Below are 24,021 nucleotides of genomic sequence, written 5' to 3'. Positions count from 1 at the left end.
TTTTGTGATCTCATTAAAAATTAGGAGATATAAAATCAGGTCAGATCGTTTGTTTCTCTGGCATTGCCTCACAGCAATGAAGGTTCTGGGTTTAAATCTGCTGGCCAGCGAGGACTGTATGTAGGGCTGCGCGATATGGCCTAAAATCCATATCGCGATATAATTTGAAACATATGCACTAACGATATATTCTTTTCCTCTGTATACCGTATTTTCCGCACTATAAGGTGCACTTAAAATCCGCCAGCGTGCCTTATAATCCGGTGCGCCTTATATATGAATTCTGGTTGTGCTTACTGACCGCGAACGATTTTATGTGGTACACGGCGCTCAAAAATCTGTCAAATGTTTTACTATGACTTTGGTAAGCTACGAAGCCGTACCGCTTGATGGATTGTCGAAGCATTACGGCTACCGTAGTCAGGAGCCTCACGGAGTAATCTGGGTCCAAAACTCAGTCTGCTTCAGGTCCCAAAGTCAATGAACACTGCATCTTCACTGAGAGTTAAAAACTGTCAAATTTCTTTCATCTTTAATAAAACGGTCAGTGTTGCTGCTTTACCAGGTGTAACAATTAAGTTTAACATTCAGGCATTCATGAAAACAGAATTTATTAAATACAACAGTGTTAGAAGTTAGCAGGAAGTTAGCGGAAGTTAGCGCGCTAGTTTCGCTAGTTACCTAAACATGATATAGCATGTTCATGACTGAGAGATTTCTAAAAAAATTAAAACGTACAGCTCTGCTATCACTTCCAACATAAATGAAGACAGAAAACTAAACAGCAGTGACTTTTAGGGTTACTGAAGTTGGGCTAGCTGGTATATAATGATGTGCTACGTGATCGCTAGCGACACAACTATGTTAGCATAACAAACACAGTGAAGCTGGAGGATGAGCACTAACTTTTTTTCTACTCAATAAAAGTTAAAGTGAGTGTTCCCGATGGTTAGGGACAAATGTAATCACATGGCAGGATGCTGTAAACGGACCAAACTTCAGTCAGGAGAACAACTGAGATAATTCATCCACTATAGAAGGTTAGTCATTAATACACTGCAACAACATGGGAATAGAGCAGCTGCGAGAGAATTCAACATTAATAAATCAATGGTATGGAAGTGGAGGAAGTGCAGTTTTTGGCTTTCCTCATATTCCAAAACGTGCTTCGTCTCTTTGCTATTACTTGTCGCCGCATAATTTGCAGATGATATTGTTTGCAGCCGCTGCAATGCTTTTGACCAAAACAGGCGAAGCTGTTCATATCGTTTCTACCAAATACAGTTTATACCGCCCACCCCTAACTGTATGTGTGGAGTTTAATGTTGGCTCTGTGGTTCCTTCCTGGTTCTTCTCACAGTCCAATAACGTGCTCATTTGGTTAACCCGACTAACGTCCAACTGACAATTTTGTGTTGTGCCATGGTGCATCTAGCCTCTTACTCGGTAATAGCTGGGGATATGAATTGGATAAGCAGTTAAGAAAATGGTGTTTGGATAGAAATAAAACAAACAAACAACAAAAAGGTAGTGGCATCACATTGTCATTTTTAAATGTCCTTTTCTGTCGTTAGATCTTTATCAGAACAGCAGAATGAAAAACAGAATATCTGCTCAAGGAAGAAATCCATGAGTAATTGAATTTTTTGGGATCTGCTCTACTCTACTACAATTAGGGCTGCCACAAACGATTATTTTGATAGTCGACTAGTCACCGATTATTTTTGCGAATAGTCGACTAATCAGATCATCATCCATTGGACGCAAAACTACAGCTTATTGCACCAGCAGCATCTGCTCTTATATAACTATCATTAGCTTACAGCTTTAAGTGTTTAAGGTCTGTGCTAACTAAAAATAAAGACAAGATGATAGTTTATTAAATTTTAATGAAATTTGCGGATTGTTTCGGTGAAGTTTAATAAACTCCTTGCTATCTAAAATATAACAGGACACTGGAGTATATTCTGGAGCATCTCACACTTCTGATAATCAGTTGTCTGCTTGACGTTTATTCAGCTGTGTAAAAACTATAACTTTAATCTCAGACAAACTGATTTACTCAGGAACAAATAAAATACTAAAAAAAAAAAAGCCAAACAATAACATTTTAAGTTATCTAAGTGACTCATATATATTTAACCTGAGTAGCGAAAGACGGCGGTGGGTTTGAAAACGATTTGCCGGGAGTCCGGTGTTCTCACGGCGCTAGTGAGCCTAGCCCCCGGCTCGCTAACGAGCTAGTGGGTAACAGATGTCTCCGAAAACGTCGGAGCGCTTTTGAAAATATGTGGTGTCCTGATAAACTGAGCAGATATTTGAAGTTTACACGGCTACATTCTCGCCTGAAAATATGTTAAACGTTTATTTTGTGACCCAGAAAGAATAATAAGAGTAACATTAAAACTAACCAGCTGCCGCCATTGTTGGAAACTGCGCTGGGCCGCGCTATGAATTCTGGGACACAGCTGCTGCTTCTTCTTCTTCTTCGGGGTTTAACGGTAGCTGACATCCTTGTACATGCAATGCTGCCATCTTCTGTTTCAGTCCGTTATTACACTCTTAAATCCTGCCACTTATTCCTGCGTCTTTTGTGATCTTACAAAGCTTCAAACGACGCGTCGACTATTAAATCAGTCGTCGACGATTTTGATAGTCGACGTAATCGTGACTAGTCGACAAATCGTGGCAGCCCTAACTACAATACTGATGTTTCACAGTTGTAGTGTGTAATTGTGTCTTATTTTTCGTCGCTGCGACCGGTTTATCAGGTGGTCATTAAAGGAAACTTCTCCCCCCTCCCTCAGCTCAGCATCCAGCAATGCTAAGACCACTGCTCAGTGTACGGAGATGTTGAGCTGTTCCAGATGACGCAAGGTTAAAATCCTCTGAAAAGAAATGTGTCCACAGTACCCAGGAGAGTTTCAATCACTTAACTACCATTAAATGCACAGAGAGACTCCTGCTGGGAGGCGGGTGGGGGTGCTGCAGGCGAGGAGCTCCAGGCCTGATTACTCTCTGGGGGAAACAGGCTTTGAACTGGTCCTTGTTTGGAATCGGCTCTCTGCACTTGTTAACCCCGCAGTTGTTAAACTTGCGGTTCCCAGCCATATTAGTTCACACACAAAGGCAACGTCAAATCATGTGACATGTGCTTGGGCGCACACACGAAAGGAGTCCTACCAGCAGAAGTGTTTCTGTCCTGCTGATTTCCTTCCCGCTCGTGTTTTTCAGTCGAGTAGTTTGTAGTGGGCCGGTGCCCAGATGACTGCATCAGATGTTAAATATGTGGTCAGAGGGAACAGAGCAGCTTGGGGTGTGGGCACACTGTGAATAAAACACCAACTGAGAAGTAATTGTAACACATATTAACGTACAGCCAGCATGGTCTGGCTTTAGTTAGCACCAATGCAATAGCATGTGTTTAATCTGCCTGTTGTTAAGATATAAGCTGCAGCCTTTATTTTATTTTTGTCAATTTTGTGCTTGTTTTAATTAATGATGTCAGTGTGCCATACATTTAGCCATACAGGCTACTCTTCATCCCTGGCAGGCTGATGGCACAAACAAGAAGCGTAAACGCAGAGGGATCTAAGCACAGAGCAAAGTCAGAAGCACATAAATGATCAAACAATGACATAATCAGATAAAATATTAAACAGTAAAAGCCACTTAGAGTGCTCATGAGCATAGCACGACCAGAGTGACTAAAATGCAGACAAACAGTAAAACAATGACACTCCATCAGATGTCTTGACTCACAGGCATGTAGACACGCTTTCTGCCTCTTACCTGTAGTTATTTTAATTTAATAACTGTACAGTACTCTCTGTATATAGTAACCACTGTCCTTAATGTAAATATGTGAAAAAAAAATTGTGTATGTTTCTGTTCTGTGTACTGTTTGTTTGTATATGTGTCTTTTTGGCTGCTGTTACAACCAAATTTCCCCTTGTGGGACAATTAAAGGATTATTCTATTCTATTCTATTTCTCAGTAAATACATGAATCAGTGCCTCAATGTGATTGTTGCTTTTTAAAATGTAATCAAATTGCTGGTGCTAAACTTTCTTTCTTACTTTGTTTTATCTGAGGTCCTGCAAGACGAGGGTCATGTGATCATGTTGTGCACTGAGGCAGCTGTAGGCTATGTACTTTGCTACCAGTGACGTGATTAAGTGTGATCGAGGAGGTCCAGTTTAAAGCTCTGTACATGCGCAAGCTCTACAGTAATTTCCTTTTTCCACAGTAACATCAGCTGTAAACTGACTTTGTGTTTGAGCTTAAATAACTGGTGAGATTTCCCCTTCACTGATGAACCTCTCTCTGTTTTCCAGGCTAGGTGTGTGTGTGCTGACCTCATGGTGTAACAGGAGTAAAGATGAGCATTAGCAGTGATGAGGTCAACTTCCTGGTCTACAGATACCTACAGGAGTCAGGTATCCAGCTCCAGTTCTTCTCCTCTTCATGAAAAGCTTTATCGTTTTTGTAATAGTTCTTTGCTTTTCTACCAACATGGCTCATTATAGTTTTCATTAACAGACTTAATTTTCATCACAACAAATGTGTGTTTTTATTCACTAATGATGATTAAAATGAGCTGTATGAATCAACAGTACTCTTTAAAAGTTTGTTATAAAAAAGTAATTATCATCAACAATTTATCATGTTTTTTTGTTGCTTTTTTTTAAAGAAGGGACTGAATTAAACACAAATTGAGCAAGAAGACAGTTTGTGATATTTCTAAAAATCGTCTCTTCTAAGATATATAATCATTTATTTGTTTGGGTGGAATTTAATCCTTTTTTTCAGGATCTGTTTTCATTACATTTATAAGACGAGAAATCAGTTTCTTTCTTTCCTTGTCGTACTATAGGCGGTAGGGTAGTCAGCAGATGCCCGAGCTGCCTGTCAGGTTGTTGGGTCATCTTTGTCACTTTGTATACACAACACGGTCAGTGTGGTGCTGCTTGTTGTTTAAAAGCAGAATATAATGACGCCATTGTAAACAAGAGTGCTTAAAAGAGGACAAACAGCACAGGCTGTCCGCAGCGTTTTAGACAGACGTCATCACACAGTCAGAATGAATCATACAGCCGGACCGGTGTCTGTCCATCGCTTAATCAGATGGGTCGAAATAACATCATGCCTACCACCTGTGTTGTATGGATTTAGGGAAACAAGGAGAAACCAGGAGAAAAGCGGTGAAGGTTAAGGAGGCCCTTAGCTTGTTAAGCGATGTATCGATCACAGTTTTTAATGTGCAGCTTTTGTCTGTCAAAAAAGAGACAAAAAATGGTCACCTCACATTCTGCGCCACTACAGTTTGTTTTTACTGCTTATGTGCAGCAAGTCTATAAGATGAGCCCCCAGTTTGGTGTCCCAAACACCAAATACACACTAACTGAATAGTGTCACTTTGCAATTTTTGTTTTTTGTCTAAATGGCAACTAAACCAAACTACATAGCAACATGCTAATGACCTCGTGCTGCAGACGGACCAGATGTGCTGTTGGTTGAAGTTTTATCTGTGTATATCTTCTTCCTGTTCTATGATGGTGTTTGTCACTGTCCATTATTGAGAACAATTTAACCTTCATGCAGTGTCTTCCTTGTGCCAGTGTGTTTATATGGGTCTAACCACAGCACTAGCTAGCCACCAGGTCAACTAGCCCAACTTCGCCCACCGCCCAAACTTTGCTGGTATTTAGTCACTCAGGTACGTAGTACCTGGTACGTAGCTCTAGATGTTAAACGGCTAGCTAACTTACCGCTAACTTCCACCTCTTCTAAATCCTCTTTTTTTGAATGCCTGGACGTTGAACTTTAACACCGGGGAAAACAGGCACTCATCATTCAATTGGTGCGGAAATAATTTGGACTGGTTTTAACCCTTAATGCTGCCTTAGTGTTAATTGGCAATGTGGTAGATAGTAAGATCATTAAGAGCCATTTGCATTTCGTTTTATATAAGTTTGGTCCTGACTTGAAGTAAAGGCAGAAGTTATCTGGAATAACCGTTTTACAGACATCACAGCAGAAATGACAGATTAGTTATGGACCATCATAAGGATGATCATTTAGATGGTTGATCAGATATATTTGAACTGGAGTCGATCTGTTGGAAGGCAACACTTTGAGGATGTAGACAAAGGCAGACTTAAACAAAACTGCTCTGCTGCCGAGTGATGAGGAAAACTTTGGCTGCAAAGAGTGGGACCTGTTGAGATCAGACTCGTTGTGTACACAGATGAGAGTCGTCTCAGCTGTGGATCTACAACTAATGAATCAGAGGTTTTGAGAAATATTATTAAGAGAAGGAGAAGTAATTCGACCAGCTCTAAAATTAAAAGGGTGACCAGCTGTCCAAATGAGGGATGAGCTTAACAATAATCACATGATAACAGAAAAATATCCACAGCTTCTTACATTTAAGCAAATATGGGCGGTGATGAAATTAGTTGGCAAGTATTTCTGGATTTGTGTTCTCAGATTTTGCCTTGGGGACCAACGTTGCAGCCAGCAGATATATGGATAACTGATACCCTGAGCCAAAACTTCTTGTTCTGTATTTATAGTCCAACAATGAATGAAGATAAATCATCATTACAAGAGAGCTGATGGTTATGAGATTTAACTTCAGTCAAAGCTTTTGTCCTGTTTCTCCACACACGGGTAGCTAAAATTTACTCAAACATAAATGGTCAATATTAACATTTCTATTACCGTTTATATCTTAATGAGAGGATGTACATCAGAACAGAAAGACGGAGATGTCTGGATTAGATCATTCCATTTGTTTATGGGATACCTTTTAAATGTCACCATGTTTGTACAAAAGCACTTTTATGCCTACATGTCAGTGGCAGCCATAAACAAAGCCTTGTATGTCTGACCAGTTCCCGTGAACGCAGCATCTCAGCAGTAGGTCAGTCCACTATTTAGGTCTAGATGTTACCTGCAGATTGACAGAGGTCAGGGGGTCATGCGGTTGTGACGCAGCAGTTCTTGTTCTCCAACAGCAACGACTTCACAAACATGTTACTAACAAGTCAGAGGTCGAGCATTTTCTTCATTAATACGTCGACTCTGCGGAGGGTCAGTAACTTTCATCACCACAAAAACTTAAGGAAAAAAGGGTTGACTTTTATAAAAAAAGTGTTAAAAGGCAATTAAGACTGAAAAAACCGCCACAACTTGTAGTTCTTCACTGTGTTGAAATCGAAGGGAGTATTATTTACTAATATTCTTTTCTTCTCCTCTTTAGGGTTCTCCCACTCAGCATTTACCTTTGGCATAGAGAGCCACATTAGCCAGTCCAACATCAATGGTGCTCTGGTTCCCCCTGCTGCCCTGATCAGCATCATCCAGAAGGGCCTGCAGTACGTGGAGGCTGAAGTCAGCATAAATGAGGTGGGACACAAACAAAGACCCTTTAACATCAGATAATAATTCAAGTCTTTCTTAAACGGACTATCAGGATGTCATTCCCATATTAATCTGATATCAAAGGGAATCTGTAAATGTAATATAGACAGAAGCCTGTCAGCTTCTTTCACCAGCTTCTTGTCTTCCTCTGTGTTTCCGCTCCAACCCGATTTCTTCTCTGGCTCCGCAGGACGGCACGCTATTTGACGGCCGGCCCATTGAGTCCCTGTCCCTGATCGATGCGGTGATGCCGGATGTCGTTCAGACGAGGCAGCAGGCTTACCGGGACAAAATGGCCCAGCAGCAGGCTGCAGCTTCAGCGCCGGCGTCGACCACTGGGGGCACTATCGCTGGCAATGCCAAGAACGGAGAGAATACTGCCAATGGGGAGGAGAATGGAGCCCATGCCTTAGCAAGTGAGCGAAATGATTCGTATGATTTTTGGGATTGGGGAATTCTTTTAACAGAGACTTGTATTTATGTTATTAATTAAAATGATGGAATATTATTACATTTTTTATGTATTCACTCATTGAATTTTGTGGTTTTTCATGCCTGATCCATCAACTCTGTGTTCAGATAATCATGCTGACCTGATGGAAGTGGACGGCGATGTAGAGATCCCTCAGAACAAAGCCATGGTCTTGAGGGGCCATGAGTCAGAAGTCTTTATTTGTGCCTGGAACCCAGTCAGCGATCTGCTGGCATCAGGGTGAGCCTTGCTTCCACTTTTGTACAACGTTAATGTTCAAGTCATGAAGCAAACAAGCTGAAAAAAGAGACTAAACATGAATTAATGCTTAGTGCCAGTTTGACCTGAATGTAGTCTTAGGACTTGCCTGGTTGTCTCAGTGCACCATCTGGTGGTACAACTTGGTATTACATGAAAGTGCAGCACAACCCTATTTTAATTTCAGTCAAGATCACATCAACACTTAACGCAGATGTTCTGCCCATACATGAGCAATAAAGTGATGCTTCAGATTTATTACAGAGATCTTTATAGCACATCCTTACATATCATTTGTACAAAGCAATGTTGTAGGTTACTTTTTCAGATGGCAGTCTGATGTGTGTGTGTGTGTGTGTGTGTGTGTCTCAGGTCTGGCGATTCGACGGCTCGTATTTGGAACCTGAGTGAGAACAGTACAAGCAGCTCCACACAGCTGGTCCTGAGGCATTGCATACGAGAGGGAGGACAAGATGTCCCCAGCAACAAAGACGTCACCTCACTAGACTGGAATGTGAGTACACACAGGCACACAAACACACCGAATGTAACACGAATCACCCTGCTCGTGTGGATTAAGTCACAATCTGTAACCTCGAGAAGTTTGTGGGATATTTTCGAATTTCAAAGGGCTGCTTGATGTGTTTTCTAAAAGGATTCTGGTAGTTTGGTGTCATTTTTAAACCCCTTTTTGAAGAATCAGAGACACACTTTTGTTGCTAACGCTTATTGTTGTGAACACCTCAGCACGAGATATGCATCCTAAAACAAAAGCAGGCTAAGCACAGGCTGCACTCCACGCACAGTCCTGTCAGCAGTGCCCTCCAAGAGTGTGGTAGTAATAACGTTTGATGTTAGATAAGATATAAAAAGATATGTGAAAGAAAAAGAATCCACTATCAACTTTAATTTAAGGCTCCTGCTGTGCATTTTGCTACTTTACGAAATAGGCTGATTGTCACCACTGTTGTGTGGCAGTAGATGGATGGTTCATTCACTCATGTTTTTTGAACGTTTCTGCCTATGAGCATTTGCCTCGGGTCGAGCATTTAAGCCTCGCCTACTTATCAGGTAATATGTAATGCAGTCACAATCCCAGCCATTTAATGAGAGCAGTGGGATTAGCCAATCAGCATCATAGATGAAACCTAAGCATCGTCAGCTGCCTGTCAGTGCTATTGTTCAACCAGGACACGCCAGTGCATTTTTATTACGTTGCATCAGTCGACTCTGGCAAAAGCAGCATGTTGCCATGGCAGTGCATTAGCTTCAGGTGGGATATTGTTGTTCTGTAGTGACTGCTCAATTAGAACTTAAAGAAAGGAAGTATCAGTAAAACATGGAGGCCTGTGTTGGTGCTTTCGGAACTGCCCCATGTGTCTTTATTTGTGATCGCAGAGGATGGCAGCAGCTGACCGAACTTTACAGAGTAAACTCAGGTTTTTTAATGTGCGCATGTTTCTCCAGTCACTTTGGCCTGGCCTCCATGCTCCAGCAAGACAGCATGCCCACACCCACTCTATCAACCAAAACTTTAAGCAGTCACAAAATCCAGGAAGTCTTACTAGCCAGATCAGTCACCATATTGAGACTGTGGCGAGGGTGTTGAAATCCTCGAGGCCTATTAAAGCATTTCCAAAGAAGGTACTGAACAGTTTTGTTTTTTTAACAGTCTTATAAAATGACAACATTTAGGTAGATATAAAGAGCAAAGTCCTGAATTGTCAGCGTGTGCTGAGTATTTTAACCGTTGGAGTTATCAGACGATGCATTCTTCCTTCAGTCCAGCCTCTGGGACATAAACCAGAGCCAAAGGCAGAGTCGGAAATTTCCTGGAAAGCATCCACGCTGATGGAGAAAACAGACCTCTGTTATAACACCAGCTGACGCTCATTCGATCTGAAATATTTGGACACATACTGTAACTGAAGAACAGGACTTGGGTCAGTAAATGTGTCGAAATCAGGCTCTCATTTATATGGAAACATCTCTCTCTCTCTCTGGCAGAGCGAGGGCACACTGTTAGCGACGGGCTCTTATGACGGCTTTGCCAGAATATGGACAAAAGATGGTGAGATGGCTTTAATTGATGTTACATTCACACTTATTAATGTGGTGTAATCGCTGGAATGCTTTGGGAATTGTGACGTGAATAGTTTGCCACATGCTTTAGTTCATCCTTGAACAATGCTTCCATCTAGAGGCAGGTTTACAGAATGCAGTTATTTTTTTCCCCTGCACTGTATTTCTTTTCAGGCCTTTAAATCCTTTTTTGCATTTAAAGCTGACACGTGTTGTTCTCTTGTTGTGCTCCACAGGTAACCTGGCCAGTACTCTCGGCCAGCACAAAGGTCCCATCTTTGCCCTTAAGTGGAACAAAAAAGGCAATTTTATCCTGAGCGCAGGCGTAGACAAGGTAAACCTGTAAATCAGCTCCAATGAGAAATAACTTTAAGAATAGTTTGTTATTGTCTCACGAGGTAATATTTTACTGCACTCACACTAAGTGTACATGTCTCCTGACAGACAACAATCATATGGGATGCCCATACAGGAGAAGCCAAACAACAGTTTCCTTTCCACTCAGGTAAACAGACGAGACACACAACAAAACTAAAAAAATTTTTTTGTTCCTGTCTAATATTCCTCTCTCCATCCGCCCACAGCTCCGGCACTTGACGTGGACTGGCAGAGTAACAACACGTTCGCCTCCTGTAGTACAGACATGTGCATCCACGTCTGTAAACTGGGGCAGGACCGACCCATTAAAACATTCCAGGGACACACAGTGAGTAGATTTGTGTTCATGTGCATCTTCCCAAAGCAAAACACACCGCTCACATATATAATGCTTTAGCTAACCTTCGTCTCCTCTCTGCTTCCAGAACGAAGTAAATGCAATCAAGTGGGATCCCACAGGAAACCTCCTAGCCTCCTGCTCAGATGATATGACGCTGAAGGTGAGTCGCATCGCTGCAGCTCCTCACTTCCAAATGAAGAACTTGATGATGATGACAAGAGATTAAAACATTTAGGAAACAGCTGAGCTATAAATCAGCATTCAGGCATTACAGTAACTTTCTAACCATTAAGACGTTCTGTAGGCTTCTTGAATGCAATGGTTAAATTTTAATAATTAGTTCAACTAAAATAGAAAGCTTTTAACTTTCTTTGGGATTTTGCTTCTCTTCAGATCTGGAGTATGAAGCAGGACGCCTGTGTCCACGACCTGCAGGCACACAGCAAAGAAATCTACACCATCAAATGGAGTCCCACTGGCCCTGGAACAAACAATCCCAGCGCTAACCTCATGCTAGCCAGGTGTGTGTGTGTGTGTGTTAGAAACCCAAGAAGTAATTAAGGACACATCAGGACACTTCAGCTCTGACAAGACTTGATTTTAAACATTGATTTAAATGGAAATGATGGTGTGTTGAACAGCCTGCTATTGCCTGTGGCAGCTGATCCATTGTGTGCACGGCCTTTTTAATACTGTCTGGTTTATCTACATGTCGCTGCTGACTGAGCAACACCTCTGACACTCAGTTTAGAAAGCTAAAAGTATACACATTCAAATTAAAATGGGCTGGTGTTTATATAACGCTTCTCTAGTCTTTACTAGTGCTTTATTCTCTACACTTGAACTGCCTCACATCCGTCATCAGTGTAGAATCATCTGCTGTGCAACTAGCTAATGAGCTAACTAGCTAATAATAAACATATATTTGACTCAGCATTAGCTTGTCCATATGGAACTGTGTTGTTTCCGAGCTAAATCAACTCCAAGTTTTACAAAGCACTCGGGTTTTAAATTAACACAGGAGAGTGAAACGTGTTACAGTTTCTGCCAAAGTGAAAGCCGCAGTTCACATTTTCCCCTCAATGTGAGATATTTATGAACCTGCCCCTCCTTCCACAGCGCATCATTTGATTCCACCGTCCGTCTTTGGGACGTGGATAGAGGCATCTGTATTCACACGCTGACCAAACACCAGGAGCCCGTCTACAGCGTGGCTTTCAGCCCTGATGGTCGCCATCTGGCTAGCGGCTCCTTTGACAAATGCGTGCACATCTGGAATACACAGGTAGGAGGAGGACGGTGTATGTACTGTTCGAAGGTCTGAAATACAACAAGTAGTTAGATTAAAATAATGCTTGTTTGCACTGTGCCTGCAGACGGGAGCTTTAGTCCACAGTTACAGAGGGACAGGGGGAATCTTTGAGGTTTGCTGGAATGCAGCGGGGGATAAAGTGGGAGCCAGCGCATCAGACGGATCTGTAAGTCCACACACGACTGTTTTTTAATGATTTTTTGTGATCGATTCAGTCTAACGGATGGACCTCTGCTCTGTTCCAGGTGTGTGTATTAGACCTTCGGAAATAGTGCTGCCGTTTGTTGGAAGCCATGGACCGACCATGAATGTGTACATAGCCAAATGACTGTCCCTGCCTGCCCTGCCCTGCGTACTGCTCACGCTTACGACTTCGGCCCCGCCCACCGACAAACAGGAAGCAGGGAACAGGAACAGGAAGCAAGCACCCGACACAGCAGGTCCAGACACAGGGGTGAACAGACAGACGGACAGACACAGATGGATAAACGTGCTGATGGAAGCGGCCCTCTCTGTCTGCGCAGACTCTTAAAGAGATGCAGGAGGGACACGGCGAAAAAAGAAAAAAACAAAACAAAAACAAAAAAAACAAAAAACAAAAAACAAAACTGATAGACAAAAAAAAAAAAAAAAAAAAAAGAAGTTACAGATCCGTATATGTACCAAAATTTGGAAGCTGTTTTGCTTTTTTCGATCTTTAAACCATGCTCATCGTCATCAAAATGAAAAGTATGAAAAAAGTGTTGATCTTTGTTACTAGTCGGATCTCATCGTGCGGACATATCTCCACCACAAAAATAGGATGGCACTTAGTTTTTTTTAAATTTCAGAACTCTCGTTTCAATGTTTTTATATTTTCTATCTTCGGGGGGAAGGGGCGGGGCGGGAGGGGGGCTTGGTGAGGATTTACAGGTTTAGGAGGACGACAGACACACAAAACAGACACACTCGAACACACAAACACGCACACCCAACCGTTACGAAGAGCAGCGTCCTCGCCACGATTTCCAAACAGTGCAGCAAAGCGAAGGCTTTTTCTTCTTCATGTGTTTCAGCGATTTCCACTTGCAGCTGGGAGTAGGCCTCATGGTTAAATGCAGTTCTTAATACATAGACACACTCTAGTTCCCCCTCTGTGCCTCCATGCAGGCACATGGCATTGATAACACGCTTTAAAACGGGTCAGGATTCTTTTACCCCGCTGATCAAAACTTTCTGTTGCCTTCAGTTTTTTGAAACTTAACAGCAACAGGAATTTCCAACTCAAACACACAGTTATCGAGGTGTCATTTGGCAATTTTAAGACTGCAAACATCTCTAACTGGATTCAACTTCAGCTGTCTGAGACTGAAAGAGTGAGAAAATTCGGCATCACGTTTCAGTGTCTGTGCTGCCGGAGGCAAGAAAAAAACCTGCAGAGGGCCGAGCCAAAGAAACCAGAGTAAAGTGTTACACAGTTAAACGTGGAAGATGATCCCAGAATGGAAAAGTTTCCATTTTCATTAGCTTGAAGAATTAAAGTTAGATTGTGTGCAAGTTTAGCTGTGCAGCTACTTGTTTCAGCTAGTTTTATTCTGGTACCAGTGACGCTGATGTAAACAGGCCGTTTTCAAACACCGATCAGTCTGACTGTTAACAGGAAGTGTGCGCATACCACGGGCCCTTTTCACATTAAATTTAAATGAGACTTTTGAAAATCCGCAAGTGACCAGTGCTGTTGCCGGCATTTGTGCACGGTGTGTATAATTCCACTGTTAGGTGGACTACGTGAAGTAGAAATTTCAGGATAAGAAACTGGCAGAAAGTCTGTGGTAGGGAGTAGCTTTGGATACCGCCTCGATCTGATCATGCTACCTGGTGAGCGAGGTCAGTTGTGGCTTTCCAAGCTTGGTTCTGAAAACAGTAATTATTTGGCTTTGCTGTCTTGGTTGAATTCAAACAGTAACTTCATAAAAGTCCCTAAAATATTTTTATAATTGAAACTTTAGGGTTTTTTTAAACAGTTTTTTAAATATGGTCACTCAGATTTCCCCGGCAGGCAGCGGAGGGCCGCTCAGAGCGACCCTTTACAAGAAGAAGACCAGGGACGAACTGTCTGCGCGGATCAGAACGCACTCGAGTGCGTTAGGAACTTATTAGAGGCACCAAAGGACAAACAAACCAGACACAAACAAATGGCTAAAAGTCACAGCGTGACCGTTTTGGTGAATTAAAAGTAAAACATGACGCTGCATCTTTAGTGTATTTTTTGCTCATCTGCCCTCTCATCGTCATTCTTGGTTTTATGCACCAAAAATTCAGCTTAGATTTTATTCCGAAGGTCCCTGCTGACGAGACGTTTTATACTCTTTTAAAGACAAATTTAAAGTTTTTGTAATTTCTTTGTAGAGCTGAAGAAAAAAAATGTGAATTGATTTATTGGCAGTGTTAATTTCCATGTTGAATAAATTTTAAAGATTTTTTTTTTGTTACTCTGATGCAAACAGTAAAGGTTGACCCTGTAATGTAAAAGCTTTCTGAGCTGAGCTGTCATTCTGAAGGCACCTTGCCTGGGGAGCGTTTTCCCAGGAGCAAATCACCACTAAATTTGTTTTAATAAAAAAAAAGTTATTTTATTTTGCTTGAATCCATTCGGGAAGCTTTGTCCCTGAATTGCTGTCTCCTGAAAGTCCACTAAACACGAGATTGTAATTCTTAAATTGAGCCAGATAAAGTTGGGAGTCACACAGATGTTTCTTTGAGAGAGTCGCTCCAGGCGCAGGTCAGCGGTCGAGTATGGAGTTATATTTGTGTGTGCGTGTTATTGCACACGTGAAATCGTGCCGCTTCACATCACTGACGAATGAGCCACGAGAGAAACGCACGATCAGCTCTCAACTCTGTTGCATAGAAGCTCCCAGATTTTAAATTGAAACCAACATGGCTGCTCTGTTGGGCACCTGCTGTGCGTCTGGGTAACAGTTGGAAAACACCTATAAAAGCTGAGACAACTATAACTCAATACTCGAGTTAAACCTCCGAATCAAAGAACTCATTCGAGGTAAAATCCACCAAAATCCTAATTGGCCAAAAAAAGTGCATCCATGAATGCAACTTCAGAGGTTTAATTAAACCCAAACCTGCCTCGAGGAGAAGTTCTGCCTCTGAGAAAAGTTTGTACAATTGCAAATTAACTCATTTCTTCTTCTCTACAATAAATTTCTACTTCTGGGCTGACGGTTTTCATGCATTAGTGTTAAAAGTCTGATATTTTGTACCTGTTCCTTTTGTTTTTAACTTTCCTGTACTCAAAGCATTCAAGTACTGAAATTCCTCCCAACATGTCACACGGGCAGGGTCCCCCTGATTTGGTCTGTGCCACAGAGTCAGCCCGGCAGCGCCTGCGATGGGCTCCCCGAGCATCTTTGTTTTTCTCTGCAGCTCGCATCACTTTCATGTGTCATCATTTAAGTCCGATCAGTGAAACTTAAGTGCAGAATAAAATATATTTTGATAAGAGCTTTGAGTTTTTATTTGTGTGTCTGTAGAGTGTCGGTGCTGAAATAGCGCCAAAGAATACGACTGAATGGCAATCATGAATACATGTTTTTTTTAATATATGTCAAACAAAAATAGCCGACTTTAATAAAACAGTAAATCTTTGATTTCAAACGTCCTCAGGCTGGTGCTTCTGCAGAAAGCAATCAAACCGAAGCGGCATGCTGCATTCCCCGCTAACCCTGACCCATCGAAATTAAATGAAAGCGAAGCGGTGAAATGCTCACAAGCCTGTACTATGAAGCTAGACCCTGGCTTTTCACTGCCACTGTCTTACCAGGACACATCTGCATATTAACTTGTGCTGCAGGCTTACCCTGCTCCGCGGCAGGTAAGATATCAACATGCACAAAATCACCGTCTACTGACCAATCGGTTCTCAGGAAAACAGCATCATCATTCCTGAAGATTCCTCAGAAACTCGCTGTTCCAGTTTTGTGAGGTTTCAGAGATAGGTTTGTCTTTCTCTGATGAGCATCGGTTAGAAATAGACTCAAAAGCAACTTTTTTTTCTTTGCTCGCTGTTAACTAAAAGCGTAGGTTGAAGCTGAAAGAGTAGCTAAACCTTTCTTACATCAGACAACAGCCTGTTAATTTAAATAGCTGTAATGATGGGGTAGGAGAACTCAGAAATCAACAAGACGTGGATGTGCTGGACTTTGTAGGTTTACAGGTCCCAGGTAAACACGTCAAGCAACACAAAGCAAGTTCAACCTACCCCAGATATATCTTTTCCTTATGTAACAAGGATGGGAGTCATCCCAGAGTTTGGCATCATGTGACCAGACAAGTCAGCAGAGGCATTGATTGTAAAAATTAAATAATAAACTTGATTATTAGAGAAATTAAACAAGATTAAACTCACACTGTGGCCTAAACACAGCAGCTGCGTGGTAGGATAAGCCCCACATGAAAGTGTGTGGGCTTTCAAAGCTTTGCGTGGTCAGTAAAACCGGAAAAGTTGGCAAAAAACAGCAGCTCACGCCAGTAAGGAGGCTGACTTACAAATTTTATACAAGGTCAACAAGTAAAAGGCTTAAGTGCCCTGTCTGAGGATTATATCAGTATTTTAAGGCTTATGGAAAAATAGAGTGGCTTAAAAGTTGTTTGCAACCAGCACTTAAAAAAGCAGGTCAGGAGGTTGCTTCTAATACTCTCTATTTCTTATTGATGGTGTCACAGAGAGAAAGACTTCACATAGTCTCTTAAAACTAAAGATACAGTTATTTTGTGCCTACTGAGGTCTGAGGGATCTTCTGGGGGTGGTGATGGTAGGTGGTGATTTTTTTGCACTGCATGAGTTGATTTCTTATCTCCAACTTAACCTGCTGTGGCCTTAAACATCAGGCTAATCCTGAATCCCCAAATGCTTTATAGTACATGCCCTAGACATGAGTAATCAGTCAACTGGTTATAATAAAATACACATTTTTGTCAGGTTTAGCTTGTGTATTGGGAGGCTAAATGGAGCTCATGCCTGAACCAAAAGTTCTTGCATTTGTGAACATGCAAAGAGACCACTGGGAGCCTCTCTAGTCTAACTTTTCATTGTGCGTACTAATGCTGTGTGGAGTGCAGTGACACGCTGCCTTTAAGTCCTCTGTGTGTGTGTGTGTGTGTGTGTGTGTGTGTGTGTGCCTGTACTAGTTTACATATCTTTGTGGAGACCAAAAATTGGAAGTTTACTATACATGTGAGGACCAACAGCCCTTATGGGAACAAAATCCACGTTCCCACGAGTTTGAAGGTATTTTTGTGATTCAAAATGTGGTTTTTAGTTTCAGGGTTACAGAAAGCATTATATCAATTAGTTGTCCCCACATTGATATGAAAACATGATTGTGTGTAGGGCTGAACGATATATCGCATTTGCGATAATATCGCGACATGATCAAGTGCAATTTTCTAACTGCAAAGGCTGCGATTATACTCTGGACATGTCCAAATTCATGGGCTGCATCCTCCTGAGGCCGCATTTGTAGACCGATTACGTCACAGCGACGCGCCGAAGGCTGTCCAAATTACTACCATATCCCAGAATTCATAGCGCGGCCCAGCCAAACTCCAGTTTCCAACAATGGCGGCCGCTACTAAGTTTTAAAATTACTCATACTAATCTTTCTGGGTCACAAAATAAACTTTTAAAATATTTTCAGGCGAGAAAGTAGTTGTGTAAACATCAAATATCTGCTCGGTTTATCAAGATATCCCATATTTGCAAAAGTGCTTCGACGTTTTCAGAGGCGTCTGCTACCCACCAGCTCGACAGCTAGCCGGGAGCTCGAGGGTTACTGATGCGGCCGAGAACGGCACAACTCCCGGCACATCATTTTCAGATCACCGCGGAGTTTCGCTGCTCGGGTTAAACGTAATATATAAGTCACTTAGACAACCTAAAAATGTTATTGTTGGGCTTTTTTCAGTGTTTTGTTTGTTCGTGAGTAAATCGGTTTGGCTGAGATTAAAGTTATTAGATTAGATAAAATAAAACTTTATTAATCCCCCGGGTGGGTTCCTCCTTGGTTTTCACACAGCTGACTAAACGTCAAACAGAAAACTTATTAAACAGAAGTATGAGACAGTCGAGAATTTACGCCAGTGTCTGGTTATATTTTAGATAGCAAGAAGCAGACGGCCGAGTTTATTAAACTCCACCGAGACAGCGGTGACGCTAATCAGAACTAGACCGTCCAATTTCACGCCTTTAAACTTTAAAGGCGTGTTTGTGTGTGTGTTTATACAATTGCTATTATGTTTGCACTTTATGTGTAATGTTACTGACTGCAGAGATCAGTAAGATGTGTGTATTTTTTATTTATTAGTTTTATTTATTTAATATTATTTTTTAATTGAATGACTGTCTAGTAGTTCACAGATGTCGAAAAACTGAGTGTGGTAAAGCCACTGATTTTGTTTATGTATATTTCTGCAATCTGCACATTGTACTGACTTTCATTTTAATGTTTACACCAGGGTTCCTTGTCAGCACTTTATGCTCAGATGTTTGTAAGCTAAAAATAAACTATTGTGTATGTTCAAATATACTGTTGTGATTGAAGAAGTTAAATAAAAATGTCAGTCATCAATTCATGCATCACCTCATGTCATCATAACAGAGGTCTGTCTTCCAGGAAAGAACAGTTTAAAATTAATGTAATATAGTATTGGCCATACTATATGATGTATTGCTTGTCTTTGTTTAATAATACAGAAGACAAAGACCTTAAAAAATAATCGCATATCGCATCGCAATCGCAATATTGGGGCAAAAAATCGCAATTAGATTATTTTCCATAATCGTTCAGCCCTAATTGTGTGTGCGTGTGCCTGTGTGTGCACTGCAATATTATTAGTATGAAAATAATGTAGACTGCAGCAAAGGCTGAAAAACCCTGAAGAAGAGATCTGCCTATGTCGTAACTATATAACTTACTCGACTATTATACATTACTGTTTAAATAAATGCCATTTTTATACTCTGCATAAGGCGTTAAGGAGTAAATCTATAACAAAGTAATAAATAGTACTGTGCAGAAGTTTCTGATGTTTAGTCCCATTTATCAGACAGCATATACAGCAAAGCAGCCCAGATTCATCATACAGCATGAAGATGTCTCGCAACAGCCAGTCATGAAAAACTAACTTCAGCCACAACAAGAACAAGAAGTCCTGTAACAGATGGTGTAACACCCACAGAACTCTGATCTCTACATCATGGAGTGAGTCTGGGATTACATGAAGAGACAGAAGACACAGGCAGAGGAAATCCACATGAGAACTGTTGGGATTCCTGGAACAACCTGCCTTCCAAATGACTTAAAAGAACTTTGTGCAAGTGTACCGACATGAACTGGTGCTGATTTAAAAGGCAAAGCACTGATTTGATTTAGGTTTCGCCCTACTTCACAATCTGTAAAACGTTAACAGCTGATAACTGCAAACTATCCTCACTTTACTTGCTTGAAACGTTTGCACAGCACTAAGAATTTCAAAGTGTATTTACCGTCAGACTGGATGCAAAAAACTAAGCACGCTGAAATGTTTCATCTCAGTAGGATTTAATCTGTCTCTCGCTTTTTGAACATTAATCTGATTTCCAATCTAAATATTACCCAGTTAGTCTGTGCTCTACCCATCACACAGACTGGCTGCAGCCTGGTTAAAAGGCTGTATAAAACACTCAAAATGAGAGTTAAGAGAAATCGACTCAATACGAACTAAGCACACCCAGAAAAATGGCACTATTGTACAGTAGAGACCAAAATTAGAGAATAAAGTCAAGGCTGTAACAATTCAAATTTAAAGTTACCCTAACACTAATAAAAATATGTCATTGAGGCATAGTGTCGAATTTGAAAACGCTGAAAATACTGTACAACAAAACTGCAAAAAAAAACTTTCATGAGAATTTCTGAAGGAACCGTGATCAAAACTAGAGAACGCTTTGGGATCTGACAGACCCCCATAAAAATAGAGAACAATCATTTTGAAAGATGGGGAGCTGCTGGTTGTTGATGGCTGTGGTTCAAGTGGAGGCTGAATGTATTAGTGCTCTTTGGACAACCGGCTCCTCTGACTGCTAGAATATTCAAACAGTTTACCTCTAAAATGCTGGCCGTCTATACAAGCCGAAGGAGAAGAGGAGAAAAGTCTTAGTACAGATTTGATTCAACACTGATGCCGATTCTCGGCTGAAAAGGTGTAAGGTCCTTTCTCGGTATACAGAAATCAGACTGAAAGCCCGCAGGGACCAAACCAATCATGAAACAGGAGAAATCAAAAGCGTATACTGAAATCTGCAGAGGAACAGATCACGTGGACACAGAGGACCTGGTATAATAATAAGTTCACACAGCAAGCATCATGTTCTGCACTAAAACTGGAAAACAAATGCACCCACACCAGTGTGAAGAAGCCAGTTAAGTTTGGAGGAGGGAGGTTAATGGTTTGGTGGATGTTTTCTGCTGCAAAGTTTGAGCCTCTTATACATCCCCTCAGCAAGGTGAATGCTAATGTCCCGATGAAGCTCCTTCAACACAGATTATTCCCTCCCTGACATCAGCGTCTAATCAGCCAACAATATTTATGCAAGACAATGCTCCGTAATCACTCTGCAGAACCGGGAAAGCACTTCCTTGCAGCTGTTAAGCCTGAAATAATGAAATGGCAAACCCTGAATCCTGAACTAAACCCAATCGAGAATCTCCGGTTGACTGCTGAGGACAATGCTATGGCTAAGAAATCCACTACGGTTAGCAGACTGAGGACGAGATGAAGAAACAGCGGGACGAAATCAAACGGAGCAGTCGTGGAATTGGTAACATCCACGCTGCAGATCTGCCAGCCGCTCCAATTAAGACGGCTTCTGCAGTTCTTGATCATCAGGAATGTAATTTTTAGATGTCTATTATTTTATAGCAACAAAAACTTTTATCTAACTTTGATCACTTTAGTTACACACTGGGTCCACACTTCCTTATTTCCTTCCTAGATGAGTCCTAAATCTACAGCTAATATGCCATGAAGGCCACTGAAAGGAAAAAAACAGTCTGAAATTTTGATCTCTACTGTGTCGCCAACTTGAGCAAGGACGGCCACCGTGAGATAACAAAAGAGAGCCCTCTTCAGCTGACTGTTAGATTGTTACGTACACGGTTTTTGGGAAAGTGCAGTGCACAAATAAAAACAAACAAACAAAGGTGCGAAGCTTGTCATTTTGGCAATTTTAACTCCTACCAGTTTGTGCCTTAACTAGCTGCTTAGATCAGAGGAGGGTGGAGAGATTGGCTGCTGCTAAACTCCCCGTCAGATTGTAAATGTGTGGCTCCTGATCGTGGTTGTAGAAATGCAGATAATGCGCCAGATCCGCCAGGGTCTGCAGGACGTCGTAGGTTACTGCAAACAGGAAGTAGGTGGGCAGCAGCCAGCTGAGGCTGAACACGCAGTCGCCCAGTGGCAGAGGGATGGCAAGCTGTCTGGAAAGACAAGCAGAGAGAGCGAGGGAGAATTTATTATTCTCATTATCACGGTCGAACCGTTTCAGGAACGAAGAGCTGAAACAAGCTCCAACAGAAAGGGTGGAGCATGTATGCCAGTTAAACTGTGTGCTATGCCGCCAAAAATCCAACTCGAATCTGTTTCTGGAAACAAAATAAAGCCTTAAAGTTGTTTTTTAAGTTAATCCAATCCTGAACATCACAGGTACTCACTGGAATCTGTCCTCTCTGCATTCTCTCAGCATGATGAAGACAAACAGTCCCACTTCAGTGTTGAGGGAGAACGACACAACTTTGTCCAACATGACAACAAAACCCTGAAGCAGATGGAAAACACGGATGACTGGCAGAATTCCAGACAGCAGTCATTACTCCGTGTGTGTGTGTGTGTGTGTTATTTACCCTGGGATCACACACCGACACAATAAAGATGACAACGAACCCGAGCAGTGACATGAATCCTTTGGCCACGCTGGAAGGAAGAGGAAAAAAAAGGAGAAGCATGAAATTAACTTAATCAGTCGTCGTCTGAAGAGCGTTTCAGATGAATTATACGTCATGTCACAGATCGTCCTCTTCTTCATTTATGTGGAGGGGGAGAGAAAACACGCTGCAGATTAAATTATAAAGGAGAGAGGCAGAGACAGAGAGAACCTGAGTAAACAGCCTGTGAAATCGGTTCGAGTGGCTTTTTGGTGCAAATATGGTGCAAGAGGAGTGAAACTTCGAAGTCTTGTGCCCAAAGTGAATCTCCTCAATAGGCCGATGCAGTTTTTATGTTTGCTTTATACTAAAATCACGACGAGACAAATAAGTAATAACCTGCGGACGCGCCGCATGATTTCTGCAGTGACTCCTGGTAGTTCGAGTACTTTTTAACTGGATGTTTTAGACGTTTGCGAGAGTCTCCCCTGTAAATCCTGCAGTTATTTCAGGCTTTGAAGCTACAGGTCTGGGACCTGCTATTTCTCAGAGAGCAACTCGGTGTAAGGTTTGCTGTTAATTTTGATCTCCAGTGTTTGACGCTGCTATGCTGAATCAAAGGAATCATCATATACATCTTATAAGGATGTTAAACTGATGGCATGATAGGATGTCTGCAAATCTTAGCACCCTAAAGCAGAGATATTAAAGTCATTTTACATCATGGGCCACATACAGTCCAGATGAGAGAAAGTCCTTTCTTTCTCCAGCCTGCTGAATTATCCCCATAAGAGAGAAAACAAGTACTATTTCAAAATCATGTCTCAGTGTCCTTATATAGAAATCTGTCAGCACGACTCTGTAATAAACTGTAAGTAATAAATGTGTAAAATTACAGAAAAAGTAGCTCATTGCCCAGACTGTCCTCTAACAAAGAAACAAAGCTTTTGCTTCCTTTGTTCCCTTTTTCTTTCTTTTTTTAAGCTGTGTGGACCAACTGTTAAAAAAAACAAATCAATCGAAATTTCGAGTGTAGATAGTGAAAAATCGGAAACTTTTCTGCAGTTATTACTTCTTTGGTGTAGTATGAATGAATATGGTGGATTTCAAGCTTGCTTGCTCTTGAATCTCTTGACAAAGAAGGAGTGAGGGGCCACAAGACAAAAACAACTGAAAGTTAGATTGTCTTCTCTTTGCTCTGGTGTAAAAGAGAGGACACCAGCTGGAAGCCTTGTGGAGAGGAGCAGTGACCTGGGTGCCACTGCTCATCCACCAGCTGGAGAGTGTTGTGGATAAGGATCACACTCACTGCTGCGCTCAGCTTTGCTTCGCAGAGTTTCTAACTGAGTGAAGAGACCCAGAAGCATCTGCCAGACCCAGCTCAATCGTCTAAACGCAAAGAAATTAATTACGTCCTTCAGCGTAGGACCCACTGGACCATCCTTTATAAAAGTACAGAAGTGACACATACAGATGATGTAAATTACTGTCATGTTTCCATCAGATGTAGATACGTTGAGAACCTTCAATAAAAGGGACAAAAATGAATTCTAAGCTAAAATCTCTTTGATACGAAGAGGCCTGGTTTCCCATAATTACTGTTAAACCTGGATTAAAAATGTGCTCCATAATTAACTAGCTTCATTTAAACAATCAAAGAGAATTTGAGCTTTAGCATGCCATCATTTTGAGCGCTGTTGTGTTGTAGCCTTGGAGATTATTAATAACTGTATTTCAGTAACAAATGTTGAAAGCCTTAATGAAGCCAGGAGACACGCTGGATCATGGATCATCT

At 41.5% G+C, this 24,021-nt stretch overlaps 2 protein-coding genes across 2 annotated transcripts in view; one reads left to right on the top strand and one right to left on the bottom strand.

The window, feature by feature from the left end:
* The window catches only part of tbl1xr1a (TBL1X/Y related 1a), a 54,303-nt gene extending 41,391 nt beyond the window's left edge, over window positions 1-12,912 (top strand). The window contains exons 3-16 of the mRNA XM_080877064.1: window positions 4,338-4,439; window positions 7,268-7,413; window positions 7,619-7,844; window positions 8,008-8,140; window positions 8,531-8,672; window positions 10,166-10,229; window positions 10,477-10,574; window positions 10,685-10,745; window positions 10,825-10,946; window positions 11,044-11,118; window positions 11,352-11,479; window positions 12,078-12,243; window positions 12,335-12,436; window positions 12,516-12,912. Coding sequence (XP_080733190.1) covers window positions 4,382-4,439; window positions 7,268-7,413; window positions 7,619-7,844; window positions 8,008-8,140; window positions 8,531-8,672; window positions 10,166-10,229; window positions 10,477-10,574; window positions 10,685-10,745; window positions 10,825-10,946; window positions 11,044-11,118; window positions 11,352-11,479; window positions 12,078-12,243; window positions 12,335-12,436; window positions 12,516-12,542 — 1,548 coding nt within the window. The 5' untranslated portion in view covers window positions 4,338-4,381 and the 3' untranslated portion in view covers window positions 12,543-12,912. The remainder of the gene's footprint in view (window positions 1-4,337; window positions 4,440-7,267; window positions 7,414-7,618; window positions 7,845-8,007; window positions 8,141-8,530; window positions 8,673-10,165; window positions 10,230-10,476; window positions 10,575-10,684; window positions 10,746-10,824; window positions 10,947-11,043; window positions 11,119-11,351; window positions 11,480-12,077; window positions 12,244-12,334; window positions 12,437-12,515) is intronic.
* Window positions 12,913-13,065: 153 nt separating this feature from the next.
* The window catches only part of LOC308393361 (uncharacterized protein), a 92,164-nt gene continuing 81,208 nt past the window's right edge, over window positions 13,066-24,021 (bottom strand). The window contains exons 16-18 of the mRNA XM_080877063.1: window positions 22,206-22,275; window positions 22,017-22,120; window positions 13,066-21,782 (exon numbers count right to left, since the gene is read on the bottom strand). Of these exons, the coding sequence (XP_080733189.1) occupies window positions 21,572-21,782; window positions 22,017-22,120; window positions 22,206-22,275 (385 nt within the window). The 3' untranslated portion in view covers window positions 13,066-21,571. The remainder of the gene's footprint in view (window positions 21,783-22,016; window positions 22,121-22,205; window positions 22,276-24,021) is intronic.

Source organism: Rhamphochromis sp. 'chilingali', assembly GCF_963969265.1.
Source record: "Rhamphochromis sp. 'chilingali' genome assembly, chromosome: 3".
NCBI lineage: Eukaryota > Metazoa > Chordata > Actinopteri > Cichliformes > Cichlidae > Rhamphochromis > Rhamphochromis sp. 'chilingali'.
Note: the sequence above shows the minus strand (reverse complement) of the source record. Positions and strands in the feature narration are given on the sequence as shown.